At 32.6% G+C, this 20,166-nt stretch overlaps 1 protein-coding gene across 1 annotated transcript; it reads right to left on the bottom strand.

Annotated features, from left to right (window-relative positions):
- Window positions 1–1,701: 1,701 nt before the first annotated feature.
- LOC134684319 (uncharacterized) lies at window positions 1,702–15,911 on the bottom strand. The gene is made up of 6 exons (XM_063543606.1): window positions 15,680–15,911; window positions 13,515–13,955; window positions 12,728–12,885; window positions 8,364–9,575; window positions 3,594–3,624; window positions 1,702–1,868 (listed from the first exon to the last, which is right to left on the bottom strand). Exons 1-6 carry the CDS (start codon window positions 15,909–15,911, stop codon window positions 1,702–1,704), a joined length of 2,241 nt encoding a protein of 746 aa, XP_063399676.1.
- Between the last annotated feature and the right edge of the window lie 4,255 nt (window positions 15,912–20,166).

Genomic DNA, 20,166 nt, shown 5'->3' with positions numbered 1-20,166 from the left:
AATTGTTCAAGTTTGTAGATTACATGAATATAGTTTGCATTTTTTAAGGTCTTTTTAACAACAAATCTTTAAAAAAACATGTGATGTAATAGCTCTTATTTGACACAAAATAGTGCCAACATAGTTTATATGGCAATGTAAGCTATGTAAACACAAAATCTTTTTAACGTTTTCTTGTATACTAAAGATGTTAACGATGTCAACGATGTAAACAATATATAATAGTTAGGACAATGTAAACGATGTTGACACAACATCGTGTTAACATTGTATACATCGCGATGACAACGATGTGAACGATGTAAACAATACATATAAGGGTTCAAACAATATTTACGATGTTGACACAACATCGTGTTAACATTGTATACATCGCGATGTTAACGATTTCAACGATGTAAACAATACATATAAGAGTTGAAACAATGTATACAATGTTTTGTCTATCTGACGAGTTAAGCCTTTTTCAACTGATTTTCTTCTTATGTTGTACTGTTATACCACTGTCCCAGGTTAGGGGGAGGGTTGGGATCCCCCTAACATGTTTAAACCCGCAACACTATTTATGTATGTGCCTGTCCCAAGTCAGTAGCCTGTAATTCAGTGGTTGTCGTTTGTTTATGTGTTACATATTTGTTATTTGACTAAATAAGATATCTCGAAATTGAATAAATATAATAACGGCGTGCCATAATATTGCCCCTTATTTTAGCATTGTTATGAGCGTAACAAAAAACAATTTTAGGTACCTTAGCTATATTTTTCTATTCACAATTTGTTCAATGTCGTTTTGATACGACTCGATCATATATATATAAAATCAAGGACAAAATTAGATTTTTTTTAATCAGTGTCAAAATGTCAGTTATGTACAAGCATGCACCATTATTTATACAAATAAAAAACTATCCCAACAATTTCAAAATGTTAAATATAGACGTACATTTTTTTTTTATAATATTGCATATTCTTATAAAAACAAAATATAGACAAATTATGTATAAAAAAAAAACAAGATGGGCAATTTATTTCCAGATACTGACTTCATCAGCTGGAATTACATCTCTCTCCTCAAGGAGTCGTTTGATATGTTTGTTGACAGAATAAGTGGAAGTAACAAAATAATTATGTAATCCTGGCAACAAAGTGCTAACAGTGACATACAGGTTGAAAACCGCAGATATGGACTTTCAATTTATAATATGTACCGCACGTTGCTGCATATACTACACTATAAAATTGAAAATGGATATGGTTTATAAGAGATATATTTAAGTTTGATAAAAAGTAAAATCACAAAAATACTAAACTCAAAGGAAAATCGAATCCGCAAAATTATATGACAAAACAAACGAAAAATGAATGGACAACAACTGTCATATTCCTGACTTGGGTCATGTTCCTGACTTAGAACAAGCAATTTCAAATGTAGAAAATGGTGAATTAAATCTGATTTTATAGCAAACAAACTCTCACTTTGTACGACAGTTTTATCAAATTCTGTTATATTTACAATGATGCGTGAACTAAACAGACATAACAAATAAAATAGTCAAAAGATGGATACAGCACACCAGGGATCTCCATGATCTGTTTTATGACGACACATACACATCTTACCTGTTTTAGTGGTTGATGGCACTGAGCTTAATGAATCAGACTTCAATTTTTTTGAAAGATCTTCGTACCCAACTTTGTTCTTTAAAATTTTAATACATTCAGATTTATAAGTTCTCCCCTTTTAATCACTATATCTAGCATGGTGTTTTCCGGGTCTGTATGTTGTTCAATGATTCGTCTGTCCTCCACTGATATCACTAACTTTGTCATCATTTGATCCAAGATATCACTGAAGTGTAATTTGGTATCTACAATCGTATAAATTAACACTTTAAAAATGAGTATTATATACAATAGACAGCATTAAATAAGAAAATGTGGTCACAGGTGTTAATGAGACAGGTATTCGTCGACTTCATGACAATTCAGGTTATTGCAATGCCTTATTTGCTGGCAATCAGCAAAAACTCACTTATATCAGAAAATACGAAACTATTCAAATGAAACTGCGACCTACTGCTCACTGATGATACCCCCGCCGCAAGTGGATAATATTAATAGTGTAAAAATATGAAAGTGTTTGGTAAACAGGAAGTTGTCGAGTGATGAATCTGAAAATGCATCACACGGTATAGCTGACTTATATAAATCCTGAAACCAAATTTCAGAAATCCTTGTATTGTAGTTCCTGAGAAAAATGTGACGAAAATTTTCAACTTGGCTATCATGTGTAAAATCATACAAGTGTTCGGTTAACAGGAAGTTGTCAAGTGATCAATCTGAAAACGCATCACACGGTATAGCTGACTTAAATAAACCCTGAAACCAAATTTCAGAAATCCTTGTATTGTAGTTCCTGAGAAAAATGCGACGAAAAATATTCATGGGACTGACCGACTGACTGACGGAAGGACAGACAGAGGTAAAACAGTATACCCCCCCTTTTTTTAAAGTGGGGATATAAAAAGAAAAAAATACAAAGTCTTGGTTTCTACTTGATTGAACAAAATCAATAGAAAACAGACTGAAGTATGACATCACTAGAATTATCATGTATTGGTCACATTCATTAATTATTGCACAACTTTTTGGAATTTTGGATCCTCAATGCTCTTCAACTTTGTACTTGTTTGGCTTTATAAATATTTTGATATGAGCGTCACTGATGAGTCTTATGTAGACGAAACGCGCGTCTGGCGTACTAAATTATAATCCTGGTACCTTTGATAACTATTTGTTTACAAAACTTTGGACAAGAGGGAGAACTTTATAACAAGATTTACTTCCGGAGGAATATATTGATTGAGTGTATTTAATAAATCCTATTGAAGTTTTGGTACTCCAGGCATTTAATCTTTGTTGCTTATTTAATATTTCAACTTTATTAATTCGAGTGTACCTGATTAATTGTGTGCGTGCATCTTACTGTATGACTCCGTTATCGTTGATGAGTTATTTTGCATGTTTCCGGACTTATGAACTTCAAAGTCAAATAAGGAATGTGACATGTTTAAAGACGTTTATGTGAGCTCAACCCACCACTGAAATCAGGAAATACCTGATAGGATATGCAAGCACAGGAATATCATATCAATTGGGAGATATATAACCCGTATGCACGTGCTGCTGGAATATTGCTCCTTAGAAATGGAAGTACACAATTGGAAAGCTGAAATCATCTCTTTTGTCGTAACGTTTGTTTTTAACCGACCCTCATTGTCAATTTCTAGATCATGTAGATGTAGGTCAAGATATGAGTTATTCTGTAATGTAATATTATGTTCTTCTTTGATATGTATGTATCTACTATATTCCATAGGTTCTTAAATGTTTTGTAATAGAGAACTGTGCTCATTTAACTTTAGATCTAAATGCTTATAGATGAACGCAGTTATGTATTACACATTGCCATAGCATCATGTAACTTTTTAAATGTGGTTAAAACTGAGTTTAGTATTAAATCTATTAGGTAGTTCGTGCCTCGGTGACAGAAAATGTAACACCAATACATATCAGCTTAAATGTAACCTTACCTGCTGCACGTGGGTCTAACTGTATTTGTTTCTGTAGAATAAAAGAAGGGGGCTTTTAATAAAAGAAGGAGGCTTTTTAGAGTTTGAGATAGGAGTGCACATGCTAAAATGTATTGCCTGCTTTATTGACTATTATTTTTTTGTTGATATTTCTACAAGTACCACATTAACTTTTCATGATTCAAGAAAAAGAGTTCAATGTCATATAGATTAAGCCTGAAATACATATACATCAAATGTAATCCTTCCTTCCACAACATATAATTGACGTATTGCTTATACTATAAAAGTAACCTACCAAATCATGCCAACTTGATATTGACCAATAATCTATTAAACTGAGACCAAGGTCCAATAAACCCTGTCAGAAAGATATGTTCACCTTAAAATCATTCCATATATTTAAAATAGTTGACATATTGATTATAGTCTAATAAACAAGCGTACCAATGATACTTTACATTCCTCAAAAGACCATAAAAATACAGTGAAGGTCGGATGATACCTGTTAGACACACATATTCATGTCACAATAATTGCATACGCCAGATGTAGTTGACCTATTATTTGTAATGTAAGAAAAACAGACCAAAATCCAAAACTGAACACTGAGTAATGAACCTTGACAATGAGGTCAAAGTAAATCAAAACATGCAGACTAACATTGTACGACACTTCCATACACCAAATATAGATGACAAATTGCTTGTAGTTTAAGACAAATAGACCAAAACACAAAACCTTGATTAGTTAATGAGGTCAAGGTAAAATGCTAAATGTCAGGCTGACATACTTATTGTAAAATATTTCCATACAACGAATATAAGTAACCTATTGCATACAGAATTGTAAAAACAATCTAAAATACAAAACTTAACTTAAACCACTGCACAAAACGAAGTAAGGTAAGATGACAGCTGCCATTTGAACATGCACAACTCCTTATATACACCAAATAGTAGAACTATTGCTCATAGTATCTAAGATATGTACTTTACCACAAAAACTTAACCTTATTCACTGATTCATGACATGAGTTTGAGGTCAAGTGAAAACTGTATGACAGCCATTAGAACCTTGCAAGGTACGCACAAACGAATAAACGGACACACAGACAAAACACAGTATACCCCTAGGTAGAGCATACAAATAGATGTCACTATTATGTCAAATGTCCACTACTAAAGTTTGGAATCACTGTTTAAATTTTCAATCACGATCATTGAAACTCCAGGCATTGAAAAAATACTAAAAGTTCTCCTGTGAAAAATAATCCCTTTATATTATGTAAACATAATTGATAGGAATGACAGTGCCTTCTATGGAGCCTTAATCATTCATCTAAACATTTTTTACAAAATTGATAGAGACCACCAATAACCTAAGTGATATACTTAAAATATCAGGTATAAACGACAAGAAGGGGATTATGTACAATGTGATGCCGTCAAACAAGATATGATCTGGAAAGAATCGGTCACCGGAGAAAGGAGATGTCTTCAAAACTGGTAGGTTCTTTTAAAATCAATTTTTTCCTATGTTTTTTTTTATAACGCTAAGTATTCGAGAATGTGCGAGATGTATTTATTTATTTAGAACAATCGAAATATATTTTTATTAGAAAAGAATATTTGAGATATTTTGTTGTTCTCTGTCTTATTCCTAGTACGGGAAAGATTCCAGTATAGGAGTTTTCGGGAATTGCGAGATATATTTATTTATTTAAAACAATTGAAATTCAATAATATCTAAAAGGAATCCATTTTAGATATTTTGTTAGTTGGTAAACGAAATGCAAAATCAAATTGAAATAAAAGTTGAAATTGTCTTTGCAATTGACCGATATTGAATAAAATAAAATAAATATATTATTATACTCTTTTGTAGTCAGGAATATTAATTGTAGGGTGATGTTGTTTACCGAACCTGTAAATTTAGATACGATCTGGGTAAAGTTATCTTTCCACTAGATAAACTTATTCTTAAGGGTTATCAATTCAACAATTATTAAATAGTTGTATTTTGTTTTAATTGATATGAATATTGCTTTTGATATCAGTAAATTAAAACAAACCCAATAACTTCAACCATAGATTGAATATAGTTTAAGCTAGCAGAAAAGTCAATCTATAAGGAAAATACAGATAGATAGGAATTTTGTTTTACAAAAAAAAAATGATTAAAATACTGTAGTTTAATGCTAAACTCCTTTAATGTCATCCAATTGTTATGGGTTCATTTTGCTGTATTATGTATACAGTATGCTGATATATATTATAGTTTGGTATAATAATTCAAAATACTGAAGTAATTCAAAAATTGTCAAGTTAAGATTTTAGGTTAAAACACATGAAAAAGAAAGAAGCTAGAGGCTCTAAATAGCCTGTGCCGCTCACCTTGGTCTATGTGAATATTAAACAAAGGAAGCAGATGGATTCATGACAAAATTGTGTTTTGGTGATGGTGATGTGTTTGTACATCTTACTGTACTAAACAGTCGTGCTGCTTACAATTATCTCTATCTATAATGAACGTGGCCTAGTAGTTTCAGTGGAAAATGTTAATAAAAATTTATAAATTCTATGAAAATTGTTACAAATTGACTATATTGCTCCTTAGGGGGTCAATTGACCATTTCAGTCATGTTGACTTATTTGTATATCTTACTTTGCGAAACATTATTGCAGTTTACAGTTTATCTCTATCTACAATAATATTCAAGATAATAACCAAAAACAGCAAAATTTCCTTAAAATTACCGATTCAGGGGAAGCAACCCAACAATGGATTGTCCGATTCATCTGAAAATTTCAGGGCAGATAGATCTTGACCTTATTAACAATTTTATCCCATGTCAGATTTGCTCTAAATGCTTTGGTTTTTGAGTTATAAGCCAAAAAACAGCATTTTACCCCTATGTTCTATTTTTAGCCGTGGCAGCCATCTTGAATTGACTCTACTGTCGTAGGTGGAGCATAAAAACAGCAAAATGTTCTTAAAATTACCGATTCAGGGGCAGCAAACCAACAACGGGTTGTCCGATTCATTTGAAAATTTCAGGGCATATAGATTTTGACCTGATAAACAATTTTACCCCCTGTCAGATTTGCTCTAAATGCATTGTTTTTTTAGTTATAAGCAAAAAACTGCATTTTACCCCTATGTTTTATTTTTATCTTTGTTGGTTGCCCGGGTCACCGGACACGTGAGATAAAAAAAAGAAAATCATCAATTTAGGACAATTGCTCATTGTTAATGAGTCATCTAGTAATTTTAATGCAAACAAGGAGTTAGATCTTGATATTCTAGTTCAAAAGAAGAGGACCATAGAATAGATTCTCTATAGCGACCGATCCTAATTGATAACAATATATTTAAAGCCCTGTTTACCAGGTAAGCAAAAAGAAAAGACAATAATAACATTAATATAACAACTTGAATATGTGTCAATGTTGATAAAGAATTTTAATTTTCCATTGCTGACGGATATCTTTGACTAATCATGTATTTTTCATGGATGTCATTCAACATGACATCCGTCGTATAATCAAGTAGAGGCTCTAAATAGCCTGTGTCGCTCACCTTGGTCTATGTGAAAATTATACAAAGGACCCATTTGAATTCATGAAAAAATTGTGTTTTGGTGATGGTGATGTGTTTGTACATCTTACTTTACTGAATGTTCTTGCTGCTTACAATTATTTCTATCTATATTGAACTTGGCCTTGTAGTTTCAGTGGAAAATGTTAGTTCGAATTGACAAATTTTATGAAAACTGTTAAAAATTGACTATAAAGGACAATAACTCCTTATGGTAATAACAAAAAACAGCAAAATTTCCTTAAAATAACCAAAGCTCTAAATGCTTTGGTTTTTGAGGTATAAGCCAAAACCTGCATTTCACCCCTAAGTTCTATTTTTAGCTATGGCACCCATCTTGGTTGGTTGAACAGGTCACGGGACACATTTTTGAAACTAGATACTCCAATAATGATTGCTGCCAAGTTTGGTTTAATTTGGCCGGGTAGTTTCAGAGGAGAAGATTTTTGTAAAATTACTAAGATTTACGAAAAAATGGATAACAATTGACTATAAAGGGCAATAACTCCCAAAGGGGTCAACTGACCATTTTGGTTAAGCCAACTTATTTGTAGATCTTACTTTGCTGAACATTATTGCTGTTTACAGTTTATCTCGATCTTTAATAATATTCAACAAAATAACCAAAAAAAGCAAAATTTCCCTAAAATTACCAATTCAGGGGCAGCAACCCAACAACGGGTTGTCGGATTCATCTGAAAATTTCATATCATATACATTTTGACCTGATAAACAATATGTCAGATTTGCTCGAAATGCTTTGGTTTTTGAGTTATAAGCCAAAAACTGCATTTTACCCCTATGTTCTATTTTTAACCATGGCGGCCATCTTGGTTGGTTTGCCGGATCACGCCACACATCTTTTAAACTAGATACCCCAATGGTGATTGTGGCCGAGTTTGCTTTAGTTTGGTCTGCTAGTTTCAGAGGAGAAGATTTTTTTAAAAGTTAACGACAACGGACGCCAAGTGATGAGAAAAGCTAAAATGGCCCTTTGGGCTGAGTGAGCCAAAAATATGATGAGTATTCAAAGGATTTTATCTAATCTTAAAATAATAATAATCAAATCAAGCTATTGCCTTTTCGATATAGAACGTTGACAATATAATGTTATTTCCTCTGTAGAAACTTACAATCAAATGTGTCTATTTAGTATCAAAAGTCACTTACCTTTGGTGCTTTTTTGTGTTGATTTGACCATTCGTCAATGAACATGTGTTGAATTTGACATGCATCACATTGATATTCTTTTATAGACTCTTCCATAAAATTGTTTGGTCCTGTCACACACTTTGGCCTAGTAAGGCCACATTCCCAGGTTTTCTCAAATTTAACATTTGACATCTTGAATCTTGTATGCATGATTGCGTTTAATTCCTTTGTCACAAAGTCCGCAATGTATTTGTACAAACCTTTTTTAATGTCTTTCCCAAATTCCCATACCTGAATCTGAATAACATTTGGACATGTCATTACAAGTAGTTTTCTACATTTGTTTGCCTCTTGTAACTCAAAAACAACAGTGCCTTTGAAAAGAGCAATTTGTCTTTTTTGCTGTTCAGTGACAACCCTCTCTGCAATGTTATACTTCCTGCTGAGTGAAGCGATTAAATGATTATTCAGATGTGGTGGTAGAAATGTAAATTTGAAACACAACCACGTGGATCTTTTACATATATCTTTTGGAACATTAAACATTTCATAAATGTCACCCTCAGGTTCTACTCTGATCATACAAGGTACATAGTAGTAAGGGTTTTGATCAGCACCTGATTTGTTGGGACGTATAATGATATCAAATTTCTCCATTACATTCAGGATATATTCTTTATGTTCATACAAAATAGTTGTCTCTTTTTTAAATATATCTTCTAAAACGTCATAATTTAATTTGCCTGTATGGTAAAATTCATTCCACCTTATTTGATTTTTAGTACTAGCTTGAAATTTCCTTGCTGTTACTATACATTTAAAAGCATCAGACAACCATTGTGTATCTAAAATAATATTCTCTGGGAGATCTTTGAAATAAACTAAAGATCGGAGTTCGTGGTGAAATTCTAGAAATAATATCAGTTCTTCTTCAGTTAATGGCTTTGGTGTAACAGAAGAAATGTTCTTCATTTCCTGATAGGTGATAATCGGTAACTCTTTCTTCTTGTCTTGAAGTCGTTGCTCCAGTTGTATAAATTTTAACGGATAATCTTTGTTCCATGTCCTCATTTCTCTGGCTAAGTTTATAATGTCTTGTCTTATTTGCTGGAATACACTGTGATCATCTTCTTTATTAGAAATAAAGTATTCACTCCTTATATGTCCACGTTCATCATCTGGCAGATTCTCGGTGTACACCAACAAACTTTCTCTGCATGCCTCCTCAACCTACAAAACATACTATTTAGGTTCTTGGTATTTTGTGTGGTTTTCTATTGCTTTAACAGTTTAAGTTTTTAAAGAAGAATATTAGAAACAAGAATGTGTCCAAAGTACATGGATGCCCCACTCGCACTATCATTTTGCATGTTCAATGGACTGTGAAATTTGGTAAAAAATCTAATTTGGCATTAAAATAAAAAAGATCATACCATAGGGGACATGTGTACTAAGTTTCAAGTTGATTAGACTTCAACTTCATCAAAAACTACCTTGACCAAAAACTTTAACCTGAAACTCCCATTTTCATTTTCTATGTTCAGTGGACCGTAAAATTGGGGTCAAAAGTCTAATTTGGCTTTAAAATTAGTAAGATCATATCATAAGCTACAAGTGTACTTAGTTTCAAATTGATTGGACTTCAGCTTCATCAAAAACTACCTTGACCAAAAACTTTAACCTGAAGCGGGACGAACAGACAGACAAACGGACCCACAGACCAGAAAACATAATGCCCCTCTACTATCGTAAGTGGGGCATAAAAACTGTTATTGCAGCTTAATATTATGAAAATAATACAATAATACATACTGTTATATTATATCTTGTTGAAATACTACAATTTATGTACCCTGTGTGTAATTAAGGTGAAATACTATAATTTATGTACACTGTGTGTAATTAAGGTGAAATACTATACATTTATTTCCTGTGCCTGAGGGAGATATGAAGATTTGTTCACCCAAGAATATCCATATTTCACGAGGGCTCTGCCCGAGCGAAATATGATTTTTCGAGGGTGAACAAATCTTCATATCTCCCGAGGCCAAGGGAAATGAATGTTTTATTCCACTGCCTTAGCTTTGTATACTATCTGAACTTCAAATATTAGTTTGAATACCAGCATTTTTTCAGACTTATGCTTGTTTTTATTACTGAACACGACATACATATTGATAAACAGTACGGATAAACATTGATTATTTAATTAGTCTTTTTGTTTTAACGTCTGAAATAAATTTAAACACGATAATGATATTTGCTATTGCTATTTAGAAAATAAGAAGTTCAAGACGTTATGTACATAAACCGTGCATAACGTCGCACGATTTAGGTCCGACATGTCAGAGGGGAATATAATACTCAGAATTGAATATGAAGTTTTGTTCGACGTCACGTGTCACTGTTTGTAATTAAGGTGAAATACTATAATTTATGTACACTGTGTGTAATTAAGGTGAAATACTATAATTTATGTACCCTATGTGTAATTAAGGTGAAATACTATAATTTATGTACACTGTGTGTAAAAAAGGTAATTTACGTACACTATGTGTAAGGATTTAATTTCCATGAAGGTATATTTAACAAAACTGCTCTAGCTGTGATATCTTACCAACTTTACTGATCATGATTGAATTTTTATGTTAAAAGTCTTTAAGTTTAAGGTTAAATTATAGGGATACATATTGTCTTTTATTGAATAAACTTAACACTATCGCAAGGTCCATGAAAAGGAAAAGAAGTGTCCAAGAAAATATGAACCTTGCCAGAGGGACATGTACATCTTATAATAATCCTATCCACAGATGACATCTTTCCTGCCAGTATCTGAGAAATAGGTGAAACAACAATCACTTAATATTGATCAATGAAAAATATAAATGGTAGCAAGGTCAGATGAACCCTTCTAGACAGATAAGTATCCCTAGCAATCACTATTATGGAAATCCAGGTCCAGGATTATTGCTTCTGCACTTCATACAAAATATTTTTTTATACCCTTAAAAAAACACAAAAAGAATTTTTAAATAATATTGGTATGATTCCACTTCATAAACAAAATAATATAATCCTTTAATAAAATGGTTTGCTGAGCGCAGCCTGATACGACCGTAGAGGTCAAACCCTGAACAGTTGGGTCAAGTTTGGACACAATATTCAAGCTTGATACTGTCTGAATTTGGATTGTAATCAAATTTTTGACATAATATAGGTTTCTGACACAAAATAAATGTGGTCAAAGATCTTAAAAAATTGAAATGGGACATTTTATTTATTTAGAATGGTCTGATATCAAAAATCTAACAATATGGTTAGATTCAGCATATGAAAAAACACCAAAAATTTAATTTTAAGTGAATTTAAACAAAGTTAAATTTTGGACCCTATAAACCTTATGGACTAATTTGAAAACAGGGTCCAAAATAAAAAATATAAATGCACAATAAGATTCAGCATATCATACATCCGCAATAATTCAGTTTTTGATGAAATCAAACAAAGTTTAATTTTGGACCCTTTTTACCTCAATGTAGACCAATTTAAAAATGGGGCCCAATATCCAAAATAGTAATACAAGGTTAGAACCCCCAAAAATTAAAGACTTTAAATTAATCCCATTGAAATTGGTTAAAAAATTTGTATTTATTTTCAATTAAAGATTTCTTGCTATTGCGCAATGCATTGCTGTTGTGCAATACTGTTCAATTTATAGCTTGCTGTTCAGTGTGAGCAAAGGCTCCGTGTTGAAGACCGTACTAATAATGGTTTACTTTTATAAATTTTGACTTGGATGGAGAGTTGTCTCATTAGTACTCATACCACATCTTCTTATATCTACCAATTGAAGATTTCTTGCTATTGCACAATACTGTGCAATTGAAGATTTCTTGCTATTGCGCAATAATGTGCTATTGAAGATTTCATGCTATTACCCAATACTGTGCTATTGTGCAATACTGTGCAATTGAAGATTTCTTGTTATTGTGCAATACTGTGCAATTGAAGATTTCTGCTTGAAGCTTTTTAAAAATTTGGAAGAAAAAAAATATAAATCCCCAAAAAATTGAAAAAAAAAAATCCCCTCCCCCACCCCCTTGGAGAAATTACCCCAATCCCAGCCTTCCCTTTGTGGTATGGAACCTTGTAGTATAATCCCAAACTTCCTGTTGTTAAACCTTCTGGTAAAATTTCATAGAGATCCATTCACTTAAAACTAAAGTTATTGTCCGGAAACCAAATGTGTCTTCGGACGACGACCACAACATGATAGCATTATACGAACGCAAAAAAAAAATGCGGTCATATAAAGAGCAGAACAAACAAATGAAACAATATCAATGTGTCTAAATTTATACGAATGTGTAAACATCATATACCGTGTCTGCTTCTGAGGTCACAGCATCTTTCCATGTGCCAACAATAACTACTGGTGGATCAAGATCACCTGACATAGTCGTCTTGTCATCAGATTTAATATTTTTCTCTTCCAGTCTACTGTAGCAATGTATTGAGTCAATCCAAAGTCGGAATAAAGCTATAAAGTCAAAGTACAACGATTTTAATTTGAACCACACATGTGACATCATGTCCATTTTAAATAGAATAAAATCATCAAATGAATGATAAATACACATTTTACTCCTTCAAATATACATATTACAATCCACCACTTTGACACTTTAGTAAGGCTTTACATATCAGCCCATAATGCAGAAGCTAGATTACATTTAACAAAATTTATAATTACAAATGAAATAATTTATTAATAGATATAGGAAGATGTGGTCTGAGTGCCAATCAGACAACTCTCCATCCAAATAACAATTTATAAAAGAAAACCATTATAGGTCAACGTACGGCCTTTAACATGGAGCCTTGGCTCAAACCGAACAAAAAGCTATAAAGGGCCCCAAATTTACTAGTGTAAAACCATTCAAACGGGAACACCAACAGTCTAATCTATATAAAAAACAAGAAACGTGAAACACTTATAACTTACATAAACAAACAACAACTACTGTACATCAGATTCCTGACTTAGGACTGGTGCAAACATTTGCAGTCTGTTTGAGGACAGGAGTTTTGGTAAATATATCTTTAAATCTAAGACAAAAAATGAACTATCATTTTATAACTTACTGATTGATCAATATGATATATTACCTTGTGCATTAGGGTCATCAGCTTCATTGAGTTTTGTAACAACAAGATACATTGCATCTTGGGACAGAAAGGTTTGATGAGTGTGGTAAAATTCTTCATCTCCCGCAAAATCCCATAGCAAAAATGTAGCATACTCCTCTTTGTCATGTACATCAACTTTAGATTTAGCGGTTAGCATAGTTTCGAAATCCCTTGCTGCTTGTTCAGAGGGCTGCTGGGGAGTTACTTGAGGTTCTGATTGAGGTTCACCTACTTCTGGAGGTTTTATTATTTTATGTTGCTTGGATGCTGTCTCTGATTTCTTTGATTCATCAACAGATGCTACTGGTGTGTTGTCCTTAATGGCTATGTGGGATTCTACTTGTTCTTGATTTGTTCTTTTGTCCTGAAGTTTTCCCATATATTCTTTAAAAAGTCTTGCTTGAGTTTCTTCATAGTTTTCTATGATTAGAAAATAACAATATTAGTTTTTGTCTTATATTTTGTTTTAAAAGAAATGAGAAAAAAGCTTAAGATAAAGGTATAAAATAAGCATTATACACGGCGAAAGATACCAAAGATATATGCCATTAAAATAAAAAACAACGGAAGGCTAACAGCAAGAAAGAAAACACAACATAGAAAACTAAATGGTTTAAGAGAAAATAAAAAATGCATTAAACTTGGCACCTTTTAAATTTTCGTTGAAAAATATTATATATTTACTATCAGTATTAAAAATTTAACAGTTTCACAAATATTCCCATTTTGCAATGTGTTGATCTTTCTTGGATAATCTATTTAAGCGTTTATCATCAGCTTTCAGTCATCAATTGAAAATTTTGTTTTTTATGTATATCAATGCGTGTTACAATATGCCTTGAAAATTTTCTCTCTATAACTATCACATTTTCTGCAAAATACTAAAAAAAAAAGGTAAAAATTGTCTCTCCAGGCCAATAACTCCTATATCAATGATGAATAATTTGTAGAAATTATTTCTGTTTAAAGTATCTGTCTACCTATCGTTGCTTCTATAAATAACTAAACTGTTGACAGAGAGATATGTCTCGCCTAGAAAAAGACACCTGCACTTTAGCAACATTTTTGATTAATTCAAAGTTACTGGACCATATTAGGTAAAGGATAGCGCATCAACATGATCTTCAAACTGTGATGTACTGATATAGAAAATAGCATTGTCTTACATTACAAGTTCATATCAAACATTTATTCCAAACTAACTTAACATTGAGAACTGCTAATTTATTCAAAGTGACTGGACGACAGAGCTTCAAAAAAGTCTTCAAACTGATATATAGATATAGGAAGATGTGGTGTGAGTAGTACACGATTTCATACAAACTAACATTGATCAATCACAAGTAGATCCTATCAAACTTACTTAGCAGAAAACTTTGTCACTCATGATAGTTGTCAAACTGATATACACTGATAATAATGCAACTTAATATTAAATATCAACGATCTTTCTTAATTAGTAGTTGCAATCAAACTAACTTAAGCAGAAATTTTAATAATTGTTGATGCATCCACCCCAGCCATCACCCGAAAAGCAACCTATAAGTTGCAGGCGAGACAAAAATTGTTGATGTAAAGTTTGATTCAGATTGACCTAGTAGTTTCAGTGAAGAAGATTCTTGTAAACGATATATGCACATGGTTCTATGGGTCAGGTGAGGTGAAAATAAATAGGTGGTCTAGATAAAAACAATAAATTTGCACAAAATGGCCATTTAAGAGAAATCCTTCCTTTATTGGGTCCTTTAATAATGTTGTTAGAAATGAAAAGGTGTAAATTTTGACATCCAAAGGAATTTGCTAAGGGGTAAAATGAACTTTTAACAATAGTGCAAACACTAAAATGTCTAGTCTGAATAAAATGCAAGAAAAGGCTATCAAATTCCTGAAAGGAATTGCACATCTTGACCCATCTGAAATAGAGATATTATCAGGAATAATTAAAGTATCACAGTACTTTGGTTTGATGAGGTTTATGTCACATGAATCGTTGTCTGACTGCCAGGAATGTCTTAAAACAAAACTTTACAGAAAAAAAGAAAAAAAAAACAATAGATATTTGCAAGACTATACCATCGGACCATTATGATCAGTATATATACCAGATAAGGACAAACCAATTTTTTTAATTATCAACATCATACCATCTAACTTATTCCATATACCATCATCTGACATTGCTTTGCATTTAATTTTGTGAATTTCGATTCCATTTGTACTGGTTACATCTGTTATGTCTTCACCAAACAATCTTCTAATCAATGACGTCTTTCCTGCACCTTTTTTCCCAACAACTACTAAACGTATGTCTCTCTTTTTCTCAGAGCCTGACTCAAGTAATTTGAGGTACAAATCAATAGATCTTTTGTCAGCCATTACTTTTATTTCAGTTGGAACCATATCACCTAAAACGATATTTTTCATAAATGTTTTATTAAAGCATAACATAACTTTACTCATCTATACACATATAACTATTCTTTTGAGTGCCTGTTTTCATTGTATGTTAGTTTTAGAAGTTTTTTTATAGTTTTAATTGGAAGTCTTAGTGAGTTGAATTGTCATGATTCGTTCAAAAATTTAATATTTAACTTAAGACCTAAGCTCGGACATACAGATGGACACGAGTAACACATATAATGCCCCCTTCTCTTCTATTTGGGCTCACAAATCATAACAAAGTAAACAGCTATACAGCAAGATTTGTCCTTTTTATTCATATCAAAATTGGTGAAAAAATCAAACAGAAAATTAAAGTAGCATACCCTAAAAAAAATTTCGTGATTTGTCTCCTTGTTATAAAAAAATCTTTTTTTCACACAATAAATTCTTTGATAATTTAATACTTTGTATACACATAATACCACTTAAGTTTTTACACATTCATTCTATGGTCATCTACTTTTTAAATCCACACAAATGATTAAGCTCAGTCACTTGTTGAAAAAAGAAACATATGTCCAATATCACTACACAAAGATTTCCAAACAACTATTTTTTCGCAAATTGGCCCAAAATAGACTCAGTAAAATCAAAAGCACTTATATTAATACCCAATAACTTATATTCCATATGATCTGCATTTTTGTTTCATATACTGTGGAATAAATAAGCATTAGCACATCTTATTTCAATGGAGATTAGTTTGTCCCGCCCCTTTCAAATGTAGTCAATTGGTCCGAGTACACAGTTATCGTCCCTTGATTTTTGTTGTCGATTTTCGTTGTCCACGAATAAAGTCCCTAGTGTGGACAGTGTGTTACTTGCCAATCTTTTTTTATACCCCTTCCAAATTTATTTCTTCATATTTTATGCCTCAAATAGCAAGTAGTGGGATAAAATTACACTGTGAACAAATTTAATTCATGAATTTTAAAGTAAAGTAGTGATTTGGTCCAGCTGAAAAAGGTTAAAAATAAGCATTTCTGAAGCTGTCAAAAGATTTCAAGACCCATGGAACATAAAATTGTCCATATTTTGAGTTAGAGCCGATGAATTTTCTATAATTTTGATTTAATTTGTCCCAAAAGTAGTATATTTCAAAAATTCAGATACCTTTCATAAATTAAAGCCTTGTTGTGTTAATATTTTCGACTGTTTAAAGACACCTGCTACAAGTGAATCAACACCTATCATTTCTTCTTGTAAAAATAAAAAAGGAAAAAGGAGCACGTGTAAGACATGTGATATATTATGTTAATCACGACTCCTGATTTTACTTGTAATTTAAAACATCTAAAACATATTATACTAAATCTTTCGAGCCTCTGGACTGTTCCACGGACAATGTCATGTACGGAATCAAATGTACTTTGTGTGGACTACTTTATGTTGGTGAAACTCGTCAAACTTTGCGTAAAAGAATGAATCAACACCGGTCTGATAATAAAGATCCTCAATTTAGGGTTCTTTATAACCATTTTAATCAACCAGACCATGATCCTTCTTTATCTATGAAAGTACGCATCATTGAGAAAATTTATCACCACACAAATAGCCCTGTACTAAGTACTCCTTTCCGCAAAGATAGAGAAAATTTCTGGATAAGGGAGTTAGGGACTGCAATGCCATATGGTTGCAATGATAATTTTGAAGGAGTAGGAAATTTGTCAAGTCCTGCCTGCAGTGATGTTAATGTAATGAGTTTATTTAATACTACCATACGACAACAAGGTAGTCATGGGCAAAAACATTACCATCGGCCTAATGTAAAAAAGTCTTCCAAATCTAGATTACTCTCTGGGAGCTTTGATGACCTTCTTTCACATCTTCATCATCCACTAGGGTTACATTACATAAGAACTATTCTCTTTTCACTGCCAGTTACTTTTCTAAAACGTTTGAGAGACTATGCACTTGACAAAGGAGGCACCAATACATTTTCTGCAATATACAGACTAGTCAGTATTATATGTGATGTAGCTCTTTTCCGTCTTTTCAAACCAGTAAGATCGGAACCTTTACATGAGGAAAAGAGGAAATTTCTTCCTGTTGATTTTGCCAATAGAGGAATTGATGCAATCAATATCTGCAACGTTCTACATCACAAGGAGGTAACATCTAAAATTCCTATTTATTTTCAAAATCAGTCTGTTCCTATTGTATCCCACAGTTATACCAAAACCATTGCACCTAAAATATTTAACTATAAACAAGCATTGCAGGACCTTGACTTAAAACAATACATAAAATAACCTCCGACATGGGACTGTTCCCACTCGCCTTATAATTACAGCCCCTCTGGTCATGGTATAACTGGGGATCTAAACATAATTCAATTTGAAAATCTCTGAAAGGTGATTTCTCATAGTCCTAAGTTTAGAGAACCCCAACACATCAATTGGAACCATAACTTCAAAATAATTATGAATTCCATTGAGGACTACGACAGAGCATGGGCTAAGCGAGAAGAAATTGACCTGGACACTTTGTCAGAATGGGTTAAAACTATAAGAACTCTGATAAAACGTCGCATTCACAAGTTGAAAAACTGTGTGAACGATCGACCAAAGTCTGTTTTCAGAGACAAAGAGGCCATGAAATGTCTATCATCTCTTCATGATAAGTATGTTGTTGTTCCTGCCGACAAAGCTTCAAATAATATTGTCTTTGTATGCAAATCGTATTACTACGAATGTCTTGTAAAAGAATTGGGTATAAAGGAGCAATCAGGTAATCCCACATACAAAGACATATCATTTGACAAGGATGAGATTTTAGCAAATCATAAGTCCTTCATGGCTTCAATGAACATTACATTGAACACCAAATCGGAGGACTTACCTTGTTTGTATTGGATACCAAAGCTTCATAAAATTCCGTACAAACAACGGTATATTGCTGGCTCATCTTCATGTTCCACTCACATGACTAAAGAATTGTCCATTAGATTGACTAAAATTCTGTCCGCAGTTAAAGAGGGTCTTCAGAAATATTGAGAAACTGTTTACTCGCGTAGTGGTATTAACCATATGTGGATTCTTAAAAATTCTAAAGAACTTCTAGAAAATTTTAAATCTCGGCCTTTTTTCTGAAATTAGTTCTATCAAAACTTTCGATTTTTCAACCCAGTATACCATCATTCCCCATGTGAAATTGATAAAATTGCCTTAAGAAATAATCCACAATGCCTTTCAACATAAAAATGGTAGCATACGCTATAAATTTATTACTTTGGGATTTCATAAGGCATATTTCCTTAATAGTGACAAACAAAAAGGTAAAACATGCTACACGGAAGAACAAGTGGTCAGTATGCTGGAGTTTCTTATCGACAACATATTTGTTGAGTTTGGAGGTAGACTTTTCCAACAAATCGTCGGCATTCCTATGGGAACAAACTGTGCGCCTCTTCTTGCCGACCTCTTCTTATTTTCTTACGAATCAGAGTTCCTCCAGACACTTGTCAAAAACAAGAAGATCAAAGAAGCCAGATTATTTAATTTCACTTTCAGATATATTGATGATGTTCTTTCCATAAACAATCCGAACTTTTCTGATTGGGTTCAATTAATATATTCCCCAGAACTAGAGATTAAAGAAACAACAGACACGGCTTCCTCTGCCTCATTTTTAGACTTATATCTCGAATTTGACTTACACAGTCATCTCAGTACCAGAATCTATGACAAACGAGACGATTTTAATTTTGAAATTATAAATTTCCCCCACCTTAGTAGCAATATACCAACTTCACCTGCATATGGGATATATATTTCCCAACTTATTCGATATTCAAGAGCTTGCAGCTCCTACTCAGACTTTGCAAAAAGTCATCAGTGTCTGAGTTATAAAGAAAGTTAATGAAGCAGGGGTATGTCAAAGAACGTCTCGTCCTTTTTCTAAAAAAGTTCATCGGAAGGTACCAAGACCTTGTTGATAAATATTCCGTATCAATTTCACAAATAATAAATGATGGTCTTGATGTATAGATTCTGCGTACTGATGTTGTTTATCATCTTAACAACGTGTTTTATAGTTCTTTCATTTGTCTTTGTTCTATTATTGATGTTACTTTTACTGTTGAATGGTTTTATGTGATATCCGTTTGGCGTGGCTCTTGTACATCTCGTCAGTGTGTTTGTATTATCTTTCAACTTTTAGTGTCGTGCTTTGTATATGCAACTTTTTT

Source organism: Mytilus trossulus, chromosome 9 (genome assembly GCF_036588685.1).
Source record: "Mytilus trossulus isolate FHL-02 chromosome 9, PNRI_Mtr1.1.1.hap1, whole genome shotgun sequence".
Classification (NCBI taxonomy): domain Eukaryota; kingdom Metazoa; phylum Mollusca; class Bivalvia; order Mytilida; family Mytilidae; genus Mytilus; species Mytilus trossulus.
This window is presented reverse-complemented; position numbering and strand designations above follow the sequence as displayed.